The 24,540-nt window shown below is 40.9% G+C and overlaps 1 protein-coding gene across 5 annotated transcripts in view; it reads left to right on the top strand.

Moving 5' to 3' along the window:
• Positions 1 to 24,540, top strand: part of IGSF11 (immunoglobulin superfamily member 11) — a 235,217-nt gene that overhangs the window by 188,727 nt on the left and 21,950 nt on the right. For 4 of the 5 annotated variants that reach the window (XM_072993804.2, XM_072993805.2, XM_072993803.2 and 1 more), the window contains exons 2-4: positions 13,476 to 13,639; positions 15,768 to 15,975; positions 19,687 to 19,842. In XM_072993804.2, the coding sequence (XP_072849905.1) occupies positions 13,476 to 13,639; positions 15,768 to 15,975; positions 19,687 to 19,842 (528 nt within the window). The remainder of the gene's footprint in view (positions 1 to 13,475; positions 13,640 to 15,767; positions 15,976 to 19,686; positions 19,843 to 24,540) is intronic. The other variant, XM_078389968.1, reaches the window with a different exon arrangement.

Raw genomic sequence — 24,540 nt, 5'->3', positions numbered from 1 at the left:
AAGCAAGCAGAAATCAGTTAAGTGTACAGTACATTCAAATGTGAATAGAATAAATTTCTCACTCAGTCCTCTGTGTAAGTTTGTTTACATTGCCCACATCTGCAGAGTCCTCAGGGCCCGTACACCAAAAGTTTAGGTCCCGGATTCTCAATAGGCTGCCTTTCATGGGGAAATTGCATAGGAAGGCTATAATTGTTCCTTTACCTCACCTGAGTCACTCACTCTGTTACTCTTATTTTTTCATACAGACTTAATATGATAACAGTCTATCAGTTCACCCCCTCCCTATGGGTCACATTTCTGTATCACCCTCAGGGCCTTCCTCCCCCCTATCTATTATTGATCAGGTTTGCGCTTTGAGTCATTTTCTTTATTAGGCAGTTTATCACTGTGTTATGTTTTTCAGGGAGGAGAAGGAAATTTACGCTTCTGACTATAAATCATTTACAGGGCTGCTGGACCATTAATGTATTTTTTATGGCTCGGCAGACAGAAAAGAGGAACAAGCCCCTTGGCAGAGCCTCCCCAGCTTGTTTCAGCTCCCTTGCTTCTACCCCAGGCCCATGATTCTGGGAGCGAAGGAAGGCATCCTTCAGTGGAAATAACCGATAGCGCTTACCCTCCCCTCAGAGGGTCTGCATTGCTATGTCAGCAAGAGAAAGCTTGTGGCCACCACTGCCGTTGTCGCCGCTGCTGCTGCTGCTGACTGCACTTGGCACCGATCCGCAACGCAGTGCATCTTTGCTGACTTGGCTCTGCTGAATGAATTTGAACAGAGAAACTGGGGGTGAGGGGAGAGTAAGTGGCAGCAGTGCTTGCAGCAGTGCTCCTGCCTGGAGTGGAACTTTAATTAGATTTCTGCCCTTTTGTGATTTCACTGGAGGTTTTGTATCCTTTCTAGTCCATTTTACAGGGCTGAGCTTGAGCAGGTGGGAGGCAGCCAGGCTCATTAAAGGGAGATGCATCTAGTGTCCTTTTAGCCATCATAGACTAAAGCTAGGCATCCCGTCTTGGCTTGCAGGATAACATTAGGAACTTAGTTATGTTCAAACTTAGGTTTCTTATCTATGAAACAGAATAATTGTTGTGATTATTATAATTGTTGCTGGCGGTGGTGCTGCATTGAAGCACTACAGTATTCTCCTCACGCACAATGCAGGATAGCTTTCATGTGGTTCTCTTCAGATATAAAAATTGCCACCATATGCATGAAGTCTATAGTATAGGATATTAAGAATTTTGAGTTTGGTGCCAGTGGTAAGGTGATGATATTCTATTCTATTTTTCCTTTCCATCTACAGTATATCCAAGGAAGTGGTTTCATTCCATTGTGGGTGTCAATAACAGATTTGAGGAGAGTGAGCAAACTGAAGCTTAATACAAGTAAGGCAGAAGTGTTACTGCCAATCTAAAGAGAGGTAATAAAATAGGGATTCAGTCTTTTTTTAGGATGAGGTTTCATTCCACATGGATGCTCAGATCCACATTTTTGATATTTTTGTGTATTTAGTCCTAACTCTAGAAGCCCAGGTTTCTGTGATGGCCAAGAGTATACAGTATTGGCACAATTTCTGCTCCAAATGAACCCTTTCTTGGAAACATTTGATTTGGCCTAGGTGAAACACCTTAATTATACCTCATTTGGATTATTGTATATGTGGTTGCCTTCAACAAGTGTTGAGAAAATTAAACAGGTCCAAAACGTTGCAGCAAAGCTGTTGACCAGATCTGCTTACCAAGACCACACCATTTATGTTGCTATGACAGCTTTACTGGCTAGTGGCCAATTTCTATATAACTTGGAACCAGGTCATCAGAAAAACACATGTTCTTTCATATGAGCTTGCCCCGGCTTTTTGGTTTCTTTCTTGCCCTCTTTGGCAGAGATATATGTGAAGGCTTGCCCTTTGGCTGCCCTCAGCCTACAGAACTCCCTGCCAAGAGAGGTGAGGCTGGCCCCTCCACCTGTTGTCCTTCCACCAGTAAGCAAACATTTTTTTTTCCATTCAGGTAGGTTTTGGGCAATGGAATAGATGTAGAGGAATAGACTTCTAATTCTCTTCTAGTTCTAATGGACTTATTAACATGGTTTTCAAATTAATCCAGTTTTGTTTTACAGTTGTAATTTTTTCAGTCACGGTTTAATACTGTAATTAATTGTGCTTTTCTGTACCTGTTCTTGAACCTTTTTGAGGGCTACCTTAATTTTGGGAAGAAAAGTAAGCTCTAAATCCATTAAATGAATAAATTACTTTTCCTCACTTAAATCATTGCAAAGTTTTTGCAAACTTTTGTGGTACTTGGGACACTCCATGGAACACTACCCCATTTGTTTTGGACAGTATGTCACTTTGTGGGTCTTATGTATTTAGTTTAGGATGGACAACTACAGTCTTCAAAACTTGAGCTCCAAATCTCATTATCCTTCATCTTTGGATGTGCTGTTTAGGGCTGCTGGGTGTTGCAGTCCACCATACCCATCAGTGTTGTAAACAAAGTTTGCTTCTCATATTTGACTATTTGCTGTCTGCTTCTATAGAGAAGATGATGGCTTAAACCTGAATGGAAAGCCCAAGAGTTAGGGAGTGTGGCTACTAAGTGTTTAGGAACTGGTTCTTCATCATGTCTGACAGCCTTGATTCATCAAAGCATGTAAAGAGTCACTGAGCCTTACCAGTGCAGTTGTTGCAAAATTCCTCTGCTGTCTAATGAAAACACAGGGACCTCAAGGTCTAACCATTTAGAAATGATCAGTCTCTAGACTTGGCCCATGTCAGATGCATTAGAAGAAGAGTATTAAACCTCCCATAATGTACCTAATTGTGCAATGCTATACGAAGGAGAGGAGATTAATGCATGCCCCAGAGATTGATAGGGATTGATTAGCTTTATGCAAGCTAATGTCATTGTAGATGCTATTTTAGTCCTATCGGTGTACTTTCTTTTATATTTATAGCTGCACTAATAGTACAAAACAACTTTGATATCATCCTTTAAAATGTAACACTGGCTCAGGCGGGGTTGAGAGAAGTGTGGCAGGCTAGAGAGGAAAAGTAGTCAGCTGGAGATAGATGGCCAAAGTCTGTAAGCAGAAAATCCAAATTTTGCAATTTGGATAAATTAGGCAAGTAGACCAAATTTCATAATCTGATTTAATCTATACTGTTAGCTCTCCTGTCTGTTTTGTGTACAGATACTTGGATTTGATATTACAGATTTATTCATGGACTAAGAGTGTTGACTTGAGAAGTTGTTGGGCTGTTAACTCCCATGATTCCTGGACATTTGAATGCATTGGAATGCATTGAAACCTGTTTAATGTATTCCAGTGGGGAAAATACCTCGAAATACCCTGCGAAGATCGCCCATAGGGAAGCCATTTTGCGAGCGCCAGTCAGCTGTTAAAATGGCTGTCCTGCGAAGCATGGGCCCTGAAAACACAGGGAAGCCATTTTGCAGAGCCACCGATCAGCTGTAAAAATTGTCATCTTGCGAACAAACGATTCGCGAAGCATGGACCAAATCATCGTCCAGCGAAAATCCCCCATTGGAATGACTGTTTTGTGAATCTCTATAACAATCGCAAAACCTCATCGTCATGCGGATTCGTCGTTTTACGATGTTGTCGTCTACTGAGGTACCATTGCATGTCCTGGAAACAGGAAGGTTATTGCCAGTAAGAAATAATATACTGGTCTACCAAGCCAATCCATGCCAGCAACCAACCAATATAACACCAGCTCCTAAGGCCTCTTTTTAATGAACATACAACTTCATGCAAGGATTTACCCTTAGCAGTCTTCTTACTGAATCCCATTTAGGCAGGATTGAGGCATTCTCAGCCACTTTGGGCTTCTCCAAATACTCATGCACACCTATCCCCATTGCTTGTTGGTTTCCTAGCTTTTTTTGTACGGATGTTAAAAAAAAAAAAATCTAAAACATTGAAATGTCTCTTCTGGGACATATTAGTTTCTTTTATGTTCTAAGCAGCCAGAGTGCTAAGATAAAATATTCTGGTATTTTTGGCCCCAGCCTCTCCCCCCATGAACTTATTCACCAATGGTATGTGGCCCTCATTACTGTAAGTCAACTGAAACTGACTGTGAGGCTGGACCTCAAGGTGAAAGAGGTTCCTTTGTTTAGCACAGAGCAGTCATATCCACCCAAACCTGACTTGAGCATGCAACTATTTTAGGCATACTTATCTTATCACCTTAAGCTCTGAATTCCTCCTCTACTGTGTCAGCCTGGCATGGAGGGGAAGGTAGACACGCTTCCAGTTAGCTCTGGAAGCGGCCAGTGCCAACTCTTCCGGCCTCCCCACCCCCGCGAGAGCAGAGAAATTCCTTTCTACTGTGGGAGGAGGGAGCTGCTTATCATTGCTTGCAAAGATAGCAGCTGAGCCCAGCGTGGGGCCGTGGGGCTTTGATAATCAGGCACTTACTCTGTTGTATTTCTGTCAGCCTCAGACATCAGCTATCAGCAGCCGAAGGAGGAGGTCAGGTGGAAGCAGTGCAGATTTGTGGGTAATGAAGGTGTCTGCCAATACATTTGTCGGTAGAGGGATCACTGATGCTTACAAACTTCTCAGGGTTGAGTGGCTCTGAGCATTAATTGTCACATACGTCTGCTTATTTGGAGTGCTACATATCATGTAAACATGTACAATGAGCTGTAAGGATAATAACTGACCTTGTTGTTTGCTATTGTTTTTCTCTCGTGTTCTAAAGACACTTCTCTTCGGTAAGGCTTTTGCCTGCTTTAACAAATCAATATATAGACAAAGAAAGATAAAGGAATCTTTAAGTTCTCTGATTTAGTAGACTTGTCCACAGTTTTGCAGTCTCTTGCAAAATTCTGTATTGCAACAAAGCGTTAGATTTTTCTTCCAAAAATTGGGTGAGACAAGCCCACCCCATTCTACATTCCAGTTCCGCTATGGACATTTTAATTGGGCTTGTGAGGTGCACAGAGTGGTATTTAAAGCGAAAAGCTGAGATTCTCCACTGAAAGGAAAAAAGACGTTTCTTGAATATCACTCCTTCCAACAGCAAACTCAATGCCAACCAGATTGTAACCAAAGGAGAGACACTAAGAACCAAAAGACAGGCATCAGCATGCTTGGGGGATGGCTTACAAAAGTGCAGTTAAAAACAAAAACAGGGAAAGAGGGTGCACCCCCCCCCAACAGGCCAATGAGGACTGAACAGATGCAGTGGTGGTGGAATGTAGAGTTGACAGTAGGAGAAGAAAAATGATGCTCAAGGGAACAGGGAAAGACTGGGAATGTTCTGCTTGGAGGGAATGTCTATCTGGAACCTAAATAAAAGCCCTCCTTTTAGGACACGATGTGCTGCAGTGTGTTTCAGGCTATACTTGACTTTTCCTGTACATATGGGAAGGTGCCTTAAGTACAGTATTGGAAAGATGAATTTCAATGCTTTTTGGCACATGTGTGTGTTTCTATATATTAGACTCTGTTGGCCCTTCTCTGCCATTACAGACATGGGTTCAACTCCAGAGCCAATACTTTCCAGCAGGAAAATGTGGTGTTGTTGACATTTAAAGCCACTGAGAGGTCTATTATGATTCCCCTCCTTTGCTCTCGGGTCAAAAAGAACAGCAGTTAGAAAAGTTACTTTTCCACTACCAGAATCCTCTAGCCAATACATTTAGTGATTTTGGGAGTTGCAGTCCCAAAAAGGCAGCATGCCTAAGCTTTGCAAAAAAACATTGCCAACCTAATTTCTCTGAAGGAGGGGAAGCTTGTTCAAGTTGGCTGTAGAATCCTCTTGGTTGAAGGGATAAGAATACCAGGTGTCAGAGTTATGGATCTACCAGGCTCCTAAAGCATTCCTTTTGGGAACCCCATAAAATTGCCTTGTGGGTTTTTGAAAATTTGACAAGAAAACTTGAATGACTCAATTGATTGTCGGGTTGCTTCCTCATGCCAAAGAGAATTGTGCCTGGGACATGTCCAAAACATATGAGCTTGTTTGATGGGATCTGGACTGGACTGGACTGAACTGGTGACATTGACATGGTGTCCTGTTGAGTACTCTCTCTTATTGAGGATAATTGAAACTATTCAAGAATCTGTTGAGCAGGAGCTTGGTAGTTAGCAACTTATAGTTTTATCACCTCCTGTGAGTTAGTCTGGCTTCCACTTTCTTTGAGAATGAATGTATGCACAAACTGTCTGAGACACACGTACTCTCACAAATATTTATATATACTCTGTGAAGAAACATTGGGGCTTTGGGTTGTACTTGGTGTGACCTGTTTAATCACAGAGCTGTGATCCTGTACCAGTGGCTGTCATACAACCCTCCACACCATTCTGGAGTAGGAATGTGAAAATCTTGTCTGTTGCCTTTTTTTGCATTGGTCAGAATCCCACCAGCAGTTTCCAAGTTCTGTATTAGCTTGCAAGACTTTATTTCCCACATGGAAATTACTGCACATTTTAGTATACATTTCATAATATATTGGGAGTGAGAATAAATACATTTTTTTCTTTCTGGACTCATGTTTAAACATTTTCCCTCACTGACTAGAGTCTATTGTGTGCATTTGTCAAATATATATATATTCTGAGGCATGTAGATTTTCTTGTGTATAATTCAGAAAAGAAAAGAATGGGTGCTTGCAGTTTTTCCCTGATTACAAAAGGCAGAGAAATGTGCATTCACTTTTGTTAATAATCTGGTTACAAATTGAATAAATGAATTGATCTTGGTTATTGTTCCATTTGGTTAGTGCTGAATTTCTTTCCCATACATTATCACAGTGGTGTTGCAAGGAAGAAGTGAGGTGATATTTTATGTCCCAAGTTTCTTGATGAAGAACAGGGTACAAAGAGAGAAAAGGAGAGAAAGCCATCTTACCTCCAAGAGTAAAGGCTCATAGGTTAAATGTATCTTTACAGGGAACAGCCCTGGAGAACAATTTGATGCAATGTGTGGCATATGGTCTGAGCATTGACAGGCTGACCCCCACCCCTTCAACCTCTGCAGCAATGCTAGCAACATTCATACATATATTTCTCAAAGCTAACCTCTGGATATGATGCTGAGCACGGGCACTCAACTTCTTTGGTCGACCATGGCGAGGCATGTTCTGAGTGGAACCTGCCCTGTTAAACCTCTGTATGGTCTTGGCCACCGTGCTGCAGCTCAGTTTCAGGGTCTTAGCAATCTTCTTATAGCCTTGGCCATCTTTATGTAGAGCAACAAATCACTTTTTCAGATCCTCAGATAGTTCATTATCATGAGGTGCCATGTGGAACTTCCAGTGACCAGTCTGAGAGAGTGAGAGCGATAACACCTGCTCCCCCTTCACACCTGAGACTTGTGATGCTGACGGGTCTCATGACACCAGGGAGGGAAAACGGCTACTTGGGACCAATTTGGACATTGTCACTTAGGGGTGTACTCACTTTTGTTGCCAGCAGTTTAGATATTAATGGCTGTGTGTTGCCTTATTTTGAGGGGACAACACATTTACACTGTTATACAAGCTACAGTATATGCTCACTGCTTTACATTGTTTCTTCAGTGTTGCTCATGAAAAGATATACTAAAATATTTATGGAATGTAAGGGGGTGTACTCCTGTGATATACTGTATCCGCTGTCTTATTTCTTACTGGTCTATCCATTCATTGTCCATCTTAGCATCTGTCTGTCTCAATGAAAACCTCATTTCAGAAACAGAGTTAACCTTTGTTAAATCCAAAGAACTATTTACTTTTCCATCTGAGGTTTTGAGTGAGGTGAACTTTGTCAAGGCAGTGTAGCTGTCTTGGACTCCGGCACTGGTTTGCTACTGAACTGGCGCCGCTCTCATTAGGGCTAGGCCCTTTTGGGTACATGAATGCAGGACCTGGCACTTTCACTTTGAACATTCCTTTACAGGCTTGCACTGAGCTTCTTTGAGTCTTTGCATGTTCAGGTGGAACATTAATTGCCCTTTCGCTCACTTGTGCGACTAACATGGGGCTTAAGTACCAATTTATTTCTTGGTTCTCGAGAAGAGCCACTTCTTCCCCCTGTGAAGTGGATGGCTTGCTTCCACCAGGCTGCCTCATTCGTTCAAAGGCTACAGGGGATTCATGGCAGGGACACTTTGCTTCTGGCTTCTTAACTGTTCTTACTGTGTCTATGTCATGGATACCTGAAATGAAATATCTTTAGTGTTACCTTCATAAACAGAAGTAATATAAGTTGTACATTCAGGATACGTGTTTTTGAATATACACCACACACCTTTCTTTAAGAAAACCACTCTCAACTCCATACCCAGCAAGTAGACTGGGTGAAAGAAAAAGTAATAAGGAATGAGACAGGAAGAAGGGGTTTCTTTGGGTCTGGCCCTGCCTATTGCAGCTTACATGCTGTCCCCTACATATTTCTCCCACAGGAAAGCAACCAGGGAGAGAAAACAAGGATCCTCACCTCTAACCTAGAGCACTCCATCTCCAGTCCACCTGAGGACTCTTTTGCCTTCTGCAGATTCCTAGTACTTTCAGCTGGTTTTAACCTTAGAAAATTGTTCACTTTTCTGGATGCTTATTGAGACCCTGTGGAGAGCCATGTGTTCCAAGTGTTCGGAGCAAGAAGAGATGCTCCTGCTAGCTGCTCCACATTTATGGAACTCCTTTTGCTGGGTGGTTGCCCATGTCCTGAGGCTGCAGTCATTTCAGAAGCAGTGCTGACCCATTCAATTTGGATGTGCACTCAAGCAGCCAGAGGATGCCAGTAATCATATTTTTATTTTTATTTTCCACTACTTTTATCAAATACTTTGTTACTCATCCTGAGCGTTTATGGTAGCTGAAATAAATGGGTGTTCAGGAACTCTCCAGCCCCTGTTGCCAAGATCGTTTTGCCTGACGAGCATGCCATATTTTTTCAAAAACAGAGAAAAGAGCATTGAAGAATGGGGGCCAGGATCAACACTGCATTGTCGTGGGGTGTATAGGGGAGCATATACACCCCTATTTAAAGAAAGCCCTGGAAATAGATTTTTGCTGCCTTTAAAAAATTGTTTCCCAGCCAAAGCAATGGTCTGCCAAACATTTATCCTACACAAAGGAGAAGCAGAATTGCAACATTTATTATTAACTTCGCTTCTTCTTGCTTCAAGGCCAGAATGTAAAACATTGAAGAGAACCTCACAGTTAAAAAAAAAAAAGGATTTGCAGTCTGGCCCGGCTGTTAGCAGCTAGCCTCTTTTATTCATTACAAAAGTGCTCCCTTGGTGCTAATGTAATTGAGTAGAGGTTTGCGTGTGTGTGTGTTTGTGTGCGTGCAGCTAGCTAGTATGTTTCCCAGATAGGACTTTGATAGTAGAGGTGCCCAGTATAACTCAGGACTTGGGAAGTCACCTATTTTGTATTGATTTTATGTGACATCGGCACACAACTGGGCATTTTTACTGTTTACACCCCATTGCAATTAATGGACTGTAAACATCTTCTGCAAGTCTTCTATAGGAGAATATACTTGCAAACTTTGAGCCAGTCCTAGACCTGGCCCTGTGTGGTTTAATTGATTATTGATGGGAATTTAATGACAGTTTGAAACATGTTGTCTATTCTGTTTTGTATGCAACTGGAAAAAGCACACACAATAGATCTAGAATCATTTCGTCACAAAAGCTGCATAAGAAAACTGTGTATGACGTAGAATGTACATGCCATTCCTTTGTGCACAAGAAACATGGTGATTAATTATACCCCAGCAAACATATGGTTCACCAAATATGGGTTGAATAAATCACCCAAAAAGGATGAAGAGTTATTTGCATTTGGAATACTATGTGAGTGTAATGATTTAAGATAAAATGTAGTATCTCACCAAAGTGGGAACAACTATGACTAAATGATCCTACTAGGTCTGCTGTTACTGAAGCTAACTGTAGACAGAGAATTTCAAACCCCTCACTTTTTCTTTCTTATGGTTCTTGATCTTTAAACTAGACTTGGTCTTAGTTACAACTACTAGTTAATAATAAAGCAAACTGTTGAATCAGTGGCTGAAAAGTGTTATTCCCTATAGTAAGACATACTGAATCAGTGGGGATTTGGCAAGTCATTTCCTACATAAGTTCCAGTAATTCAAGTGGGCCTACTCTATTTGTGACTTACTATAAGTAAGGGAAGAGTAGGATTGCTGTGTATGCCACCTTATTAAACTCACAGGAGGAAATGGAAGGAATAAATAAATTTTGACCAGATAGGCGGGGTATAAATAAATAAATAAATAAATAAATAAATAAATAAATAATACACTTAACTATCTAAAACAAAAACAATATTTTAATATACTTGCACTGTTACAAAATGTAGGGTATGAGGAAATGTATTGGACAGTAAACTAGTGGGCAAGTAATGTGAATAGAGATGGACATGAATCACAAAAATGGTAATTTATTTTGTTCTATGAGTCATCAACATTGATGAATCACAGATTATGAATTTACAAAATTTTCAATTTTTTTTACTTTAAAACTTGATAAAATAGCCCCACAAGCATCTATGGATACCATATTTGCAGGCAAGTTTCTCCTGAATCTTCATTACAATCCTTCTAGGGTTGGTGAAGTTCGGGGTTTAGATGTCTGAGTTATACACAGTAGGTTCCAGCTAAGTCACCTAGTGACACTGAAATCAAGCTTTTACTGACTCTCCTCCACAATCCCTCCATGTTTGGTGAAGATTGGGTTTTATAGCCAAATGAAATGAAGAATCAAAAATCACTAGAAATTCATTGATTTATATTCTTCAGGGGCATTGATTCGTATGAATATGAATTGATGAATTAGCAATTTTTGAATAAATCTGGTGATTCATTTTTTATTGATACCCTTCTGTATTTGTGAGTATTTATTTGTTATATTTAGTCTAAGGCTTAGTAACTTTGCATAGCACTGGCAAAGCAATCTAGAACAACCATTCTTAGTGAGGGCCATATGACCCCCTGGAGGGACTTGGCACATTTTAAGGGAACCATTGATTGGAAAATGTGAGAACTTTCTGAAGTTTCTGAAAAATATCTGTTCCTGTTGTATCCTTGTTTGACAGGGGACCCTGGAACCTGAGAAGAACTCCTAGAGAGACATGCCCCTCACCCCCCCCAAAAATGTTGAGAATAGCTAGTCTACAATAGGAGTGGAAAAAATATCCACTAAATTGTGCATTCTTTTTAGTTTAGGATATTTGAACATGATGAGAGACCTAGACATAGAAAGAGTTTCAAGCCCCATAAGATCTAGTGTGAGAATAAAACAAGTAATGCTATTTTCCTACTCAGGATTTATGCAGTGCAAAATGCTTGTGCAAAACCAGAGTCCTTTCCTTTTAAAAAGCAAAGCACACACAGAAATAAGCATGCATAGCAAGCACAGAAGCAAGCACTACCTGACTGCTTAAAAAAAATTCAAAGAACCCATTCCATGTTGCAGTTTTTTAAAAGTGCTTGAAACAAAACCAGGTGCTATCACAATTTCACACAACTTGAGTGAAATATTTATTTACTAATAAAATAACTCGGGTCCTGGATCAGAGCTTTTTAATCTCGTTTAAAGTCACCTGGTAGTCATGTGGTTTTTTTGTCAGTGTGGCTGTCCTCTTGCTTCTCTGTGTGTTTTTTTAATTCTTGCATCTGATATAGCGATAAACAAAATGCTACATTGGGGGGGAGAGCTTAAAACAGGTTTCCTTGCAGCCTGATACTTTTTGTGCAGGGAGACAGACATCTCTGTGTTTTCCCCCAGTACAGACCTTGTCAGTTTCAGCCCTCCCTCTGACTCATTTTCGGCAGGAGCATTTTGTTTATAGGAGACACGAGGGGGGGGGGGGAAGGTCAGGGCTACTCTTTCACTCTCCATTAAGTGTCAAAGAAAGGTCTGTTTTAATTTATTTTATTTATTTTATTTTATTTATTAGATTTATATACCACCCATCTAGAACATGTCTACTCTGGACAGTTAAGATTTTTTTTCCTATGTGGCATTCTGTTCTTTCATTAGACCAGATATAAGGGATAGTTTAAAAAATGGAGAGACTTGAGCTAATTCCCTGTCAAATTAATCTGCACTTCCATTTGTGTTGTGTATTCACCCTATTTTACATCAATTTAAAACATGCTAACCCAAATTAAGTATTTTTTAAAAATAATGTAACTGCATCCTAAATTGTGCTACCAGTGCCAAGCCACCAAGCTGATGGTGCCAGGAAAAATATCTTGCTTTCTTACAAGAAAGGAAGGAAAAATGCAGCTATCATACCTCTGAGAATAAAATACAAAGGATTGTTTTTTGGTTCTAGAAGCAACAAATGGTGGTGGTCGTGGCGATGGAACCCTTTATTAGAATACTTGTTGAAAACAATTGCAGGATTTTTTTTCTTTAAAAAATACCTTTTTATTTTTCATGTCTTTGCCTATGGCGCTGTGTGCATTTGTGCTTCTGAATAAGCCTGTCCCAACATAAACAGATGCAAACTCAGCACACACTCCTCTTCCCCTCTTTACTCCCTTGTCACCTTTGGTACGCTTACCTGTCAGAAGCAGTTGTGTGTGCTTTTGCCATCTGTAGCCCTGCAGGTGCTATTTAGCTTAGCAATATGAATCTGTGTCTTTTGTCTTTCTCTTGCATCCTATACATCAAGAGCCAGAGAAACACCACTGGCTGCTCTTTATTACTCATGGCAGAAACATGTATTGAAAAGTGGGCCAAGGAGGCTCCTTGGTTGATGGGGGAGGGGAAGGGGAGAAAGGTAAAGGAAAAAAAGAGAAAACAAGAGGAACTTGTGGAGACATTGGGAAGCTGGTAATCATATTTGTTTTGGGGATGTACATACTTGCTCATCTCCTTCAGTGTGAGAAAAAGAAATACTGTTTTCAGCTAGTTTGTGAGTGAGACATTTTCTACTTGTATTCTATAGAGTTTTCACATTCATGAGGACATTTTTGTACACTTTGAACAAGTTACATAATTTTTGTTATACAAATTGTGCTGTTGTAATAGCTGTTGCCTTGTTGGATTGGCTTTTAAAAGCTAGAAGCTTTGGATGGTTAGTCTTCAATTTTTTAACTAATAATCTTTGTACTTCCATGCTTCCTTTGTGTTTATGTGCATGTACATGTGTGGCTTTTGCTTCTGAGGTAACAAGGGCATTAGTTTTTATAGAGGCATTTCCTACAAAATGAGAAAACATCAATGAATTTTTAAAAAAACAAATCAAATACAATTTCTTGACCTGTTCTCATTCTAGATATGAGAAATGTTGCAGGAGTTACCAGTTTTTGAGTCTGTTTCAGTGTGTTGAGATAGGTATCTTATCAAATAAGTAATTAATTTTTTTCCACATTCCTACTTTGTACACCCAGTTATGCCACTTTCAGACTCAACATTGTTATTTGGATAAATGGAGTACAGTATGTCATCTTAATGCTTCTTTCTTTACAGGTCTAGTGAGTCCCCTTGAGGTGTTCATGAATGCTAGGAGTGTTGAAGTTGCCCGGGGCCAGACAGCAATCCTGCCCTGCACCTTCACCACCAGTGCTTCGTTCACTAACCTTAACGTCATCTGGATGGTCACTCCACTTTCCAACGCCAACCAACCTGAACAGGTATCTGCACCTTGGTAGGAAAGGAAAAAAAACACACAAATCAGCTTATTTCTGCCTTCTCCTTTATTGATACTGGGATCCCCATAGGGTCATAGAATCATAGCGTAACTTTGGAAGGGGCCTGTAAGGCCATCGAGTCCAATCCCCTACTCCAGTGGTCCCCAACCTTGGGCCTCCAGATGTTCTTGGACTTCAACTCCCAGAAATCCTGGCCAGCAGAGGTGGTGGTGAAGGCTTCTGGGAGTTGTAGTCCAAGAACATCTGGAGGCCCAAGGTTGGGGACAACTGCGGCCTACTCAGTGCAGAAATTCTCTGTTTCTTTTCAAGTCCAGCTGAAGTGGTCTCTGTAGGTCACATAAAGGTTATAGAGAGAGGGAAGAGAGGGAACTGTTTTGTCTGAGTTTGGTTAGTTGTATCCGTCTCCTCAAGTATCAGATAGGGGCAGATGGATTTGATTTAAATCATTTCTATTTTTAAAATTGATTTTTTTATTATTTAAATTTTAAAAATCATTGTTTGTATTTAACTTGTGATTTAAATCAATTTGTTGTTTTTATAAAAAAAACATTGATTTTTTTCCACCCTGGGTAGGGCAGAGAGTCCCTATTTTAAAGACAATTAATTTGTTGTTTTTTCATGCAGCATTCTTTTGAAATGAATCCACACTGCTAGTCAAGAATAGTTGTGGTGTGCCAGTGAGGATTGTGTTGTTTTCAGCACCATTTCCCCTTTTTTTTCTTTCACTTCTTAATAGATTACCTCTAGTACAAGGCAGTTCTATACTGGATGACAAATGAGCATGCAGTAACTAAAACTTTCAAATTAAATTGGCTTAAACAATGTTTTTTGTTTGTTTGTTTAGTGTGTGGGGTTTTTTGGCCAAAACTCTATGAAAATTGAAGGCTTTTATTTTCCGGGTGTCCTCTTAAAGCATAAAATAATGGTTGAAATTATGTTGCTTAGTGTAATAAGTCACAATTCGAGTGGGCCCACTTAAGTCAATGGGACTGCCATTGACTCACCAACTATGGCGCAGATTCCATAGAAATCAGGATGTTTTTGCAGTCTTGCATAAAATTGCATCAAGGTTATGGTTGGATGAATCTATCCATGCTACTTTCTGTAACACTCAAAGTTATTCAAGCACAAGTGTGTTGTGTCCCATTTCTGTGCTACTTTTCATTTAAAACAATCCACATGAAAATTTAAGTGATTTTTTGTGTTTGCAAAAATACATATGTGTGTATTTTGTATGCAATTTCTCCTTATCTTTGCTTCATTGTACTCTGTATACACCCAATGTACACATTTTGAATGCAGTTTCACTGCTTGTAATTTTGTGTACATTTTTGCTGAGATGACTGCATTGAAACAAATTTGAGAAGTGCAGATATTAAGGGGCAACTGAATTCAGATTTAGGAAATACAGGTCGTCATGTTCCTAGTAATGTTACTATGTGAAACATACTTTTCTGTCATTTTGAGAAACACCAGAATTTCACCCCAATTCCTAGTCAAGGTAGTTTCCCCTTCTCTTTGCTGCATCAGTGCACATGGATGCAGATCATTACTGTTAAGGGAGCAGGGAGAGGGAGGAGAGATGTAAAGGAATGGAAGGCTGCAGCAAGCTGCCAATGAGCAAATTATCTGTATAAAACTTGACAGTAAAAAAGAGGAATAGCAGAAGGTTCTTTGTTCATTGGATCCACTTCGGGGGAATGAGATCAAGGATTTTAGGACTCTAAAATCCAGAGGAAAATTCATTTCTAGCCAAGGGAGGGAGGGTTTGGAAGCATTCCTTTGCAGAAGCTTCTTTTCTGCTCTTGGGTGCAAAGAAGGAAAGACAAAATAAACTAGATTTGATTCTTCCCTTTAGGGGGCACTTGATTGTTCTCCCCATACCATTTATATCTACTGTGTGAGTATTTCTCCATGGTAGCAAAAGCAGGAATGGAGTGCATAGTAAGGATCCAGGCACACCATATGGTTTGTCCTAGGCATTGAAAACAATTGTAGTTTGTGAGTTGCACTAAAACCACAGGATGTTGGAACTTGTGCATAATGAATGAAGGGGACCTTATTGTAACCTTTACTCCTCTTGAGACAGTATTGTATCTTTGTTTTCCAGGTTATTATTTACCAAGGGGGTCAGATTTTTGATGGTGCACCCCAGTTTTATGGGCGAGTGGGGTTTGCGATGACAATGCCAACCACCAGTGCCTCCATCTTCATTAACAACACTCAGCTCTCGGACACTGGGACATACCAGTGTTTGGTCAACAACCCACCAGACCGAGGGGGACGGAATATTGGCGTGATTGGGCTCAATGTCTTGGGTATGTGCTTTGATAAGGCAGAATATGGCAGATGAATGGGTAGAAGAATGATAGATTTCTGGGATGGAACTGAGTGGACCTACCCCCAGAGGTTATGGAGGTGTTTGGGACCTTATTTGGTTTGTTTGCCTACTTTACGTATTACTTCTTCCCTCCAATTCCCAAAGGAATTTTACAGCATAGAACACATAATAAAACAACATAATGTTTTGAATAACAGCAACAGTAACAGCTTAACACAACACACTGCCTAGCAGGAGAACGTGTTGTACAGCACGGAGGCAACTATTGACAGTGTCCTTTCCTGGTTGATGCTGTATTTGCATCTGAATATGGTAATCCTGTGCACAACAGGATCTCCTGATGGTCCAAAATAAAATGTTACGTGGGTAAAGTTACTGCTGGAATTTTCAGTTGTGGGAGAGAACACTGCATTACCCTGCTAGCTCTTCAACTTGTCTTCCACAGTTTTTGTTTGGTCCTCTGTAGCCACCCCACAATATCCAGAGCATAACTGCACATGATACAAGACAAACCAGCTGCATTGCCATGTATGGTTGGGTTTCATTTAATTCTTATTGTTAATAAGCTGCAGCAGGCTGTATTTTGTCAAGAGCGTGATGTGCTCCTTTCTTACCCTGATGAAAATTACTCCCAACCATCATGGCATCCATTGGCCACCAAAAGCACTTACAGAGGTGTGTACGTTGAGTTTTGCTGGGAATGCACTAAAAAAGAAACAATACACCACAAAAGAGATTGTGATGATGATAAAAACAACTGTGGCATAGCAAGTGACAGATTTAGCATCATGTCCAGTTGTCCTTAGTTATAATAGTATGTGAAAAGGCAGTTTCTACTCATTGATAGTGATGTCCAAATCCTTACTGTACTTACTCCACATGTAGAAAGTCAGTATATCTCTAGTCCAACTGCTTAATGCCATTGGGGCAGAGGAGAGAGAATCCTTTTCCTTCCCTCCTGATGATACAGGTACTTTCCTTCTGTATCCCTGTCACCTTTAGATAAAGAAAACATATCAAGACATCAGACAAATCTGTGCTCTTTGGCTACTCTAGTTAATAATCACTTTGCTCCCCAAATTTCCTTGTTCATCTCTTCCTATGCTTCACCCTGGGGTCTGCTTGGAGTTGTTAACCTGGGGCAGTAGAGATACTTATGGTGCAGTGTAGTTAGGGCTGTGTTCCAGGCCTGCTAGAGGGAAGCACAGATCCAAGGGAAGCAAAGGTCATGATCCAGAGATAATCCAGAGGCAAGAAGGTTAGAGATGAGCAGAGTCCTTGCCATACAGGCAAACAGCTCAGAGCCTTAGGCTGGTTGGCTAGACCCTTGGCTGCCCCTGGTGGTGGAGGGAGTTGGTTAACCTATACTGCAGTGGTGTCCTTGAAACCTAGAGCCCAGTTTTCCAGGTTTGTAGTTAGAAGAGAATGACAGTAGTAATGCACTGAATTAAGCAGCTGGAGCCCTTTTTAAAAGCTCAGGATGAACCTTGTCTTTGGAGAAAAGCTGCAAAATAGACTAAATCCAGAGTATTTACACATTTTTGGTTTGATGACAGCGTGAAACAAGACCCTTCCAGTGGCTTCACAGTTGGGCCAGCAAAGAAAAATTATTTCTCAAATCATGTTAGGGGTTTGGGTGCATTTTGTCATAAATAGGAAATGTGTCCTTTGGTGTCTTGCCTGGGCATCTATTTGGGAGGGTTTTTTTATGGATTGGAAGAATCATCTACATAGAATGCCCACTGACAGATTCTGTGCTAAGCATTCAGCTCAGCACTGCTCCTGTTTTTGTCATTTAGAGCAGTTTGGGAGAGAGTTCCCAAACCGGTGTAAAACATTTCTTTGCAGGCAACTCTCCTTCACAACTTAAAAAGTGCACATTTGGCTGAAATGAGAGCACAATGGCCACTTTCCCAAAATTGATGTTTCTGCTTAGCAGTCCTCCCACAGGTTGTAACCCTTTGTGTTTCCCACTCAGTTAAAAAAACAAAACTAACAAAAAAAACCCCACTGATCTGGGAACAAGAAAATAATGATATGAACTTGAGATGAAATAGACTCAGGCCATCTCCCAAATTACTTGGAAAGGACCAGTTCCATTTGTACAACAATTATTAGGATACAGATCAGGTCAGGAGGTAAACATAAATTGCTGCTTACAGCTCATACCCCCCCCCCCCATTCTTAAGGGCCTCCATTTTGTCATCCCTCAGATTCATTTCATACTGTTTTGTTAATATGTCGGTATTATTTTGTGCTTCAAGCTGCCTTGAGGAGAGCATAGTTTTGAAAGGCAACTGAGAAATTGATTAATTAAAAAGAAATAAGCTTTCCTCAGCCTTTTTCTGTGGGTCTCTCCTTTCATCATGATACTTCCGCTGCCAGTTGCTTTAAGCATATCTCCTATTTCCTGAAGTTAGTTGCCTATTTTGCTCCCATTCATTTAACAATCCTGCCTCTATATTTTCCTTCCCTCATCTTCACTGTCTTTTGCAACTTCTCTCCACTCAGCATCCTATTTTGCAGTTTCAGTGTCTCAAGGCGGCTGAGCAGTGGGTTTACTCCCTTCATTTCCCTCTAAAAAGCTGAATGATTTACAAACTTCCTTTCTTGTAGTATTCACATGCTCAGTACTTGTAAATGTTTGTGAAGACCTCAGAACAGCTTGGTCAATGACTAGGGAAATTTATTGGCACCACATGCCTTAAGACATAGTGCTGAGTGAAAATATACTGAAATGGGAGCTTCCCGTGCGAGTTCTAATTTTCCCTCAGAATGACTTTCAGGAAAAGGCCACATTTTTCTGGGATATTCTGAGGGTACACAGAATGATGAGGAAGTGGCAGAGCAGCAGTGAAATTCACCCTAATCTTGGGCAAAGGCAGGATGCCTTTACATTGCTGTATCCTCTCATGATATCGTCCAAGATAAACTTTCAGAATTTTGGCACTTCACAATTGTACCAACTGCAGTATACATTGATATATTGTAAAGTGCTTGTAAGAGGGTGCTATATGAAGAAAGTGAGAGAATCTATGTGTGTGGTCCATTTTTATCATTTTTCTAAAAAAAATTATGTTACTTCTAAGGATACTTATTTCTCCCACCACTGGTAGTATCTTTCTGCATAGGGAATAACATTAAACTTCCCATCCTCACCAGATGACAGAACAAGGCTTGAAGCAAAGAATTTTAATGATATTTTTATTGTCTTAGCTGGTGGGGAGCTGCAGATGTTGTTCTTCCCTGTAGAGGATACTAATCGAATATGGCCACCATTAAGCCAGCAATTTCTATGAGAACTTGCTTGCTAGCTACACAAGCCTTAGCAGGTGACCTTGCCTGTTGCTTTCTGAGTAGTCTTAAGCCATCTGTACCTTCTACCTTCTCACCCTGCCTTTTCAACTTTGTATAGAAAACAAACAAACACAATTGTTTGTACTCTGTGACCATCAGTCCACAGGCAACTGTCGTCCTCCAGATGTATTTGAGTTGCAGTTCCCCGAGGCCCTCACTACTTGGTTTTCTAGCTAGAGCGGGAAAGTTGTAGGTGAAAAATATGGATAGCCACAATTGTGCACCATTGCCAGACAGGTTAAAAGTCTGTAGAAAGAAAGACCAGTGGCCCCAGCCATCAAACATAGCTTCTAATTTTTTTTTCCTCTTTGCTGTCTGCTACTGTTTGTAGTCCCTCCCTCTGCCCCAATCTGCAGAATTCAGGGATCTTTGAACATTGGCAGTGACATCACACTGAACTGCAATTCTGAAGAAGGCATCCCTCGGCCAACCTACCACTGGGAAAAATTGGACAGTGCTCCCAAGCTGCCTCCAACGGCCACACAAGGTATACTATACATGGTTTCCCCCAGATTGTTTCATTTATGCTTTGTTTGACTTCCTGATGCTGACACCAGATCACAACTTAAACAACAGGCTCAAAGCTGCCATTTGATTACTTGCATCTGACAAAAAGTCCCAATTCAAGGCAATCATGGATAGCAGAGAAACATTTAGTATCATTATCATTGGTTGTTCTGGGTTTTTCCAGCTATGGCCGTGTTCTGAAGGTTGTTCTTCCTGACGTTTCACCAGTCTCTGTGGTTGGCATCTTCAGAGGACAGCAGTTGCGAAACATCAGGAAGAACAACCTTCAGAACACGGCCAAAGAGCCCGAAAAACCCAGAACAACCATTAGATCCCGGCCGTGAAAGCCTTCGCGAATATATCATTATCATTATCACTCCGGGAGGCAGTGGAAAACAGGAGGGCCTGGCATGCTCTAGTCCTTGGGGTCACGAAGAGTCGGATACGACTTAACAACTAAACAACAAGAATTCCCTCCACCCCTGCAAGTATCAGCTATTCCATTTTAGGGGTGGAAAGAATATTTGCTTAATCGTTCATTCCTATCAGTTTAGACTAACAAAAGGAGACATTTTGATGAGGAATTGAAAGGAACCATGAGATTCCTTGCCTCCATCTGAGAGTAAATTAATAGGCACATCCCCCCTCAGTAATTTGTGCAAAATATTTTTTGCACATAATATATCTTGTGATCTTTCCTTTTGGTAAGTCAAATGTACACAGAGCAACTATAGAAGAACAGGTTGATTATTAAGAAAGATGCAAACAACCCATTCAGCCCTTCAATTGTTTAATCATAGCAGCAATTGTACTAATTAGTTTGGGACAATTCGCACAATCATGAAACAGCATTTTTTTTAAAAGGCCATTGTTGTGCAAAATGAACCATGTTTTCGCATACATGGGAAATTTTGCACAAAATGTTAATTCTCAGTGATACAACAACTCACAAGTGTTGCACATTCCTTGCCATGCTAGGACAAGAAAGTAGAGTATGAGACAAGGATTTATATCACTATTAGAGATGGGAGTATTTGTATTCAAGCCTCTCTGCTAAGTCGAAGAGTGGCTCACCGAATGCTATCTCCGGAGCCTTTGGAAGGTTCCATGGCGCCCGCACCCATAGCTGATCAGTGAGTGGACCATCCGGCCCCATGGGGCTGGACCCTCATTATGTCCACCTCTAATACCCCCATCTCTAATCATGATTCCACACTGTCATTGTCTGAAATCTTGTTGCTGAGCATAGTACGTCGCAACTAGAGTAGTTGCAACTTACAGAGTCATTGACTCACCCGATCCATACTGAGCCAGCTAGCCTTCTTGAGTGCAATTTACTATGCCAATCAAGAGGATTTCAGCTTTTGTGTCCAGTTTATAATTTTGTGGCAAATTTTTGTGTTCTGTATTTAGCTAGGTTGTCCTCAATCAATGGCAGACACCTTGGTTACCAAGAACAACACACTTAAAGACTGTCAACTTTGTAAAACCTATCAGAGCTTGATTTGAGCGTCCACACTCCAATAACACATCAGAAAAGAAATCTGTGAAAGTATTACAGTAATACAAGCAAAACAATTCAAATACAAGTATGGTGAACTAGTCATATTCAGTTCAGTGAAGCACACAATGCAACATATAGAGCACTTGGTGCCCTCTAGTGGAATTTCTGATGTTACTAATTGAATTATTAAAAGGAAACACATCTCATACTGTAGTAGTCTTTTTGACAAATTGGCCCCAAGTCATATCCAAAACAAGAGACCTCTCTGCTATCGTGTAGTACAATGTAGTTTACATTTTGTTTCTGTTCTGGAAGCAGGCTGTAGTGGAGTGCGAGTCAGGCACAAAAGTATAGTTTTTATTCTGTGTCCTTGCTGGCTGCAACTTAGCTCTTCTCGCCCTGTATGTCCATCAGAGATCTACATGATAACATCATGTAGCCAGTTGCGAGGGAGGGCAGTGCTTCCTTCCACTCTGCACAAAGACATTTCTGCCCAAAATGTTGAAAAATCAAATGATTTTCTGTGGTAGATATACTCATGCGCATACATTCTCTCTCTCTCTCTCTCTCTCTCTCTCTCTCTCTCTCTCACACACACACACACACACACACACACACACACACACACACACACAAACACACACACACACACACACACACACACACACACACACACACACACACACACACACACATTGAACATCCCTGTGTTAGAAGGAATGAACAATTCCATAAATGCACATTCTTAGGCTGAGTCTTAGCACATAACCTTTTACAACAAGAACACTCACTTTCATGGATGTTTTGTCAGGATCCTTTAGTTTCATTTGTTTACCAACTATACAGCACATTTTTCTTCTAAACTGAAGTGCAAAGTTGCCTGTAAACAGGAGCCTATTTGAGCCAATGTGGAACTTGAGATTGTCAGTGAAGGACGCCCTGTGTGTTCCACTACCTTGAGAGGCTAGGTTGCTGAGTACATGAGACAGGGCTTTCTTTGTATGGATATCTTGATGGTTGAATTCCCTCTGAGGGAAAGTGAGTCTGGCTCTATGCCTGTTGAGTAGAGATGTGCATGAACCTTGGTTCGGAGGTTCATGCCAGTTTGTAGGTGTTCATGCCAGTTTGCACCTGTGGTGCCATGTGTTCCCTTCCCCGACCTCTCTGGCTGGATTCCCCACTCACCCAGACTGGTGAACAGTCCTCTCCTCCTCCTCTTTACCTGTCTGATAAGTCTCTGGCAGGAGCATGGGCTTCCCTTTCCTGCCCCGCCTCATTGGCTGATTGCACTCGCAGACAGGAAGTCAGGACTGGTTGAACAACGGAAGAGGAGGATGAGAGGAGCATGCTTTGATTGGGGAATAGGGGATCCAGCCAGGGAGGCAGAGGAAGGGAACACGCAGCACCTGTGGTGTCATGTGTACAATCTGGCATGAGGATCATGCCCATCTCTGCTGTTGAGCATCTGTCATGCAGCTAGTTCTGTACTATTTCATATGGTGTCTGGTTTATGAAAATAGTTTTAATTGGTTTTTTAAAAAACAATGTTTAAAAAATCTATTTTACTGATCATTACTTTAGAGGCACACTAGTAGATGTCCCACTGATTCAGTGAATGTGTTCTAGCTTGGTGTAATCATTCAGTTTATTTCAAAAGAAGCAAAATACCGCTAAGGAGGAGATAATTTCTGCAACTAAAACCACATTTTTACCATGGTATTAAAAAATAACTCAGCAGTAAGAAGATGCTCTTCAGATAGCAAGTAAATGACAATGAAGTTACTCTGAGGAAGGAAAGCAAAGTTTAATAAGTAACTTTTAAAAATAATGACTGCAGTCCTCTGAGTGTTTGCATACATTTCAACAGCTTTTGCAACTAATTGATGAGGTGCTGACATGCATCTCAGGTGCCCTGTGAAGAGGAGAATGACCGAGACATGTCCTAGCATGTTATCAACTGGCCACAATGAACCAAGGCAAATTACACAAACCTTATGTGAACATCAGTAGGATTCTGACCAACATCCAAGCTCTGTGCTGATCCAGTTGCGATGATGATTGCATATGCAGGGAAACTCCTATGCTTGAATGTTTCCATGTGCAAATAATTCTTCATAGATAGAAAGTTATCAGATCTGGAAAAGAAAGTATTCCCTTAAAGGATAGCCTTTCATGGTTCTAAGGATTCCCTTAATTGCATAATACTTGGGTGTGACTATCCAGCGTTGGTATAAGGGTCAAGACCTTGTGCAGGGTTCTGAGGAGGACAGTGGACATAGGCAGTTGTAAGCATGATGGCAATGTTTCTAAAATGGTATCCTTTTGCTCTTGTCTGTGACCTCCTTCTACTAGTGATTCAGGGTGAGCCCCTACAGACTTTCCCCTTCAGCCAAAATATTGGAGCCTCAGCTTCAGGATCTGTCCTTCCAGTGAGCACTCAGGGTTGATTTCCTTCAGAATTGATAGGTTTGTTCTCGTTGCAGTCCAGGGGACTCTCAAGAGTCTCCTCCAGCACCACAATTCAAAAGCATCAATTCTTCGGCAGTTAGCCTTCTTTATGGTCCAACTCTCACTTCCATATATCACTAGTGGAAAAACCATAGCTTTGACTATGCGGACCTTTGTCGGCAAGGTGATGTCTCTGCTTTTTAAGATGCTGTCAAGGTTTGTCGTCACTTTCCTCCCAAGAAGCAGGCGCCTTTTAATTTTGTGGTTGCTGTTCCCATCTGCAGTGATCTTGGACCCCAAGAAAGTAAAATCTGTCACTGCCTCCATATCTTCCTATTCTATTTGCCAGGAGGAGATGGGACCAGTGGCCATGATCTTAGTTTTTTTTATGTTGAGCTTTAGACCATTTTTTGCACTCTCCTCTTTCACCCTCATTAAGAGGTTCTTTAATTCCTCCTCACTTTCTGCTATCAGAGTGGTATCATCTGCATATCTGAGGTTGTTGATATTTCTTCCGGCAGTCTTAATTCCATCTTGGGAATCAGCCAGTCCTGCCTTTCACATGATGTATTCTGCATATAAGTTAAATAAGCAGGGAGACAATATACAGCCTTGTTGTACTCCTTTCCCAATTTTAACCAGTCAGCTGTTCCATATCCCGTTCTAACTGTTGCTTTCTGTCCCACATATAGATTTCTCAGGAGATAGTTAAGGTGGGCAGACACT

The sequence above is a fragment of the Pogona vitticeps genome, chromosome 3 (assembly GCF_051106095.1).
Source record: "Pogona vitticeps strain Pit_001003342236 chromosome 3, PviZW2.1, whole genome shotgun sequence".
Lineage (NCBI taxonomy): Eukaryota > Metazoa > Chordata > Lepidosauria > Squamata > Agamidae > Pogona > Pogona vitticeps.
The sequence above is the reverse complement of the archived record's forward strand: the minus strand, read 5'-3'. Positions and strand labels throughout refer to the sequence as shown.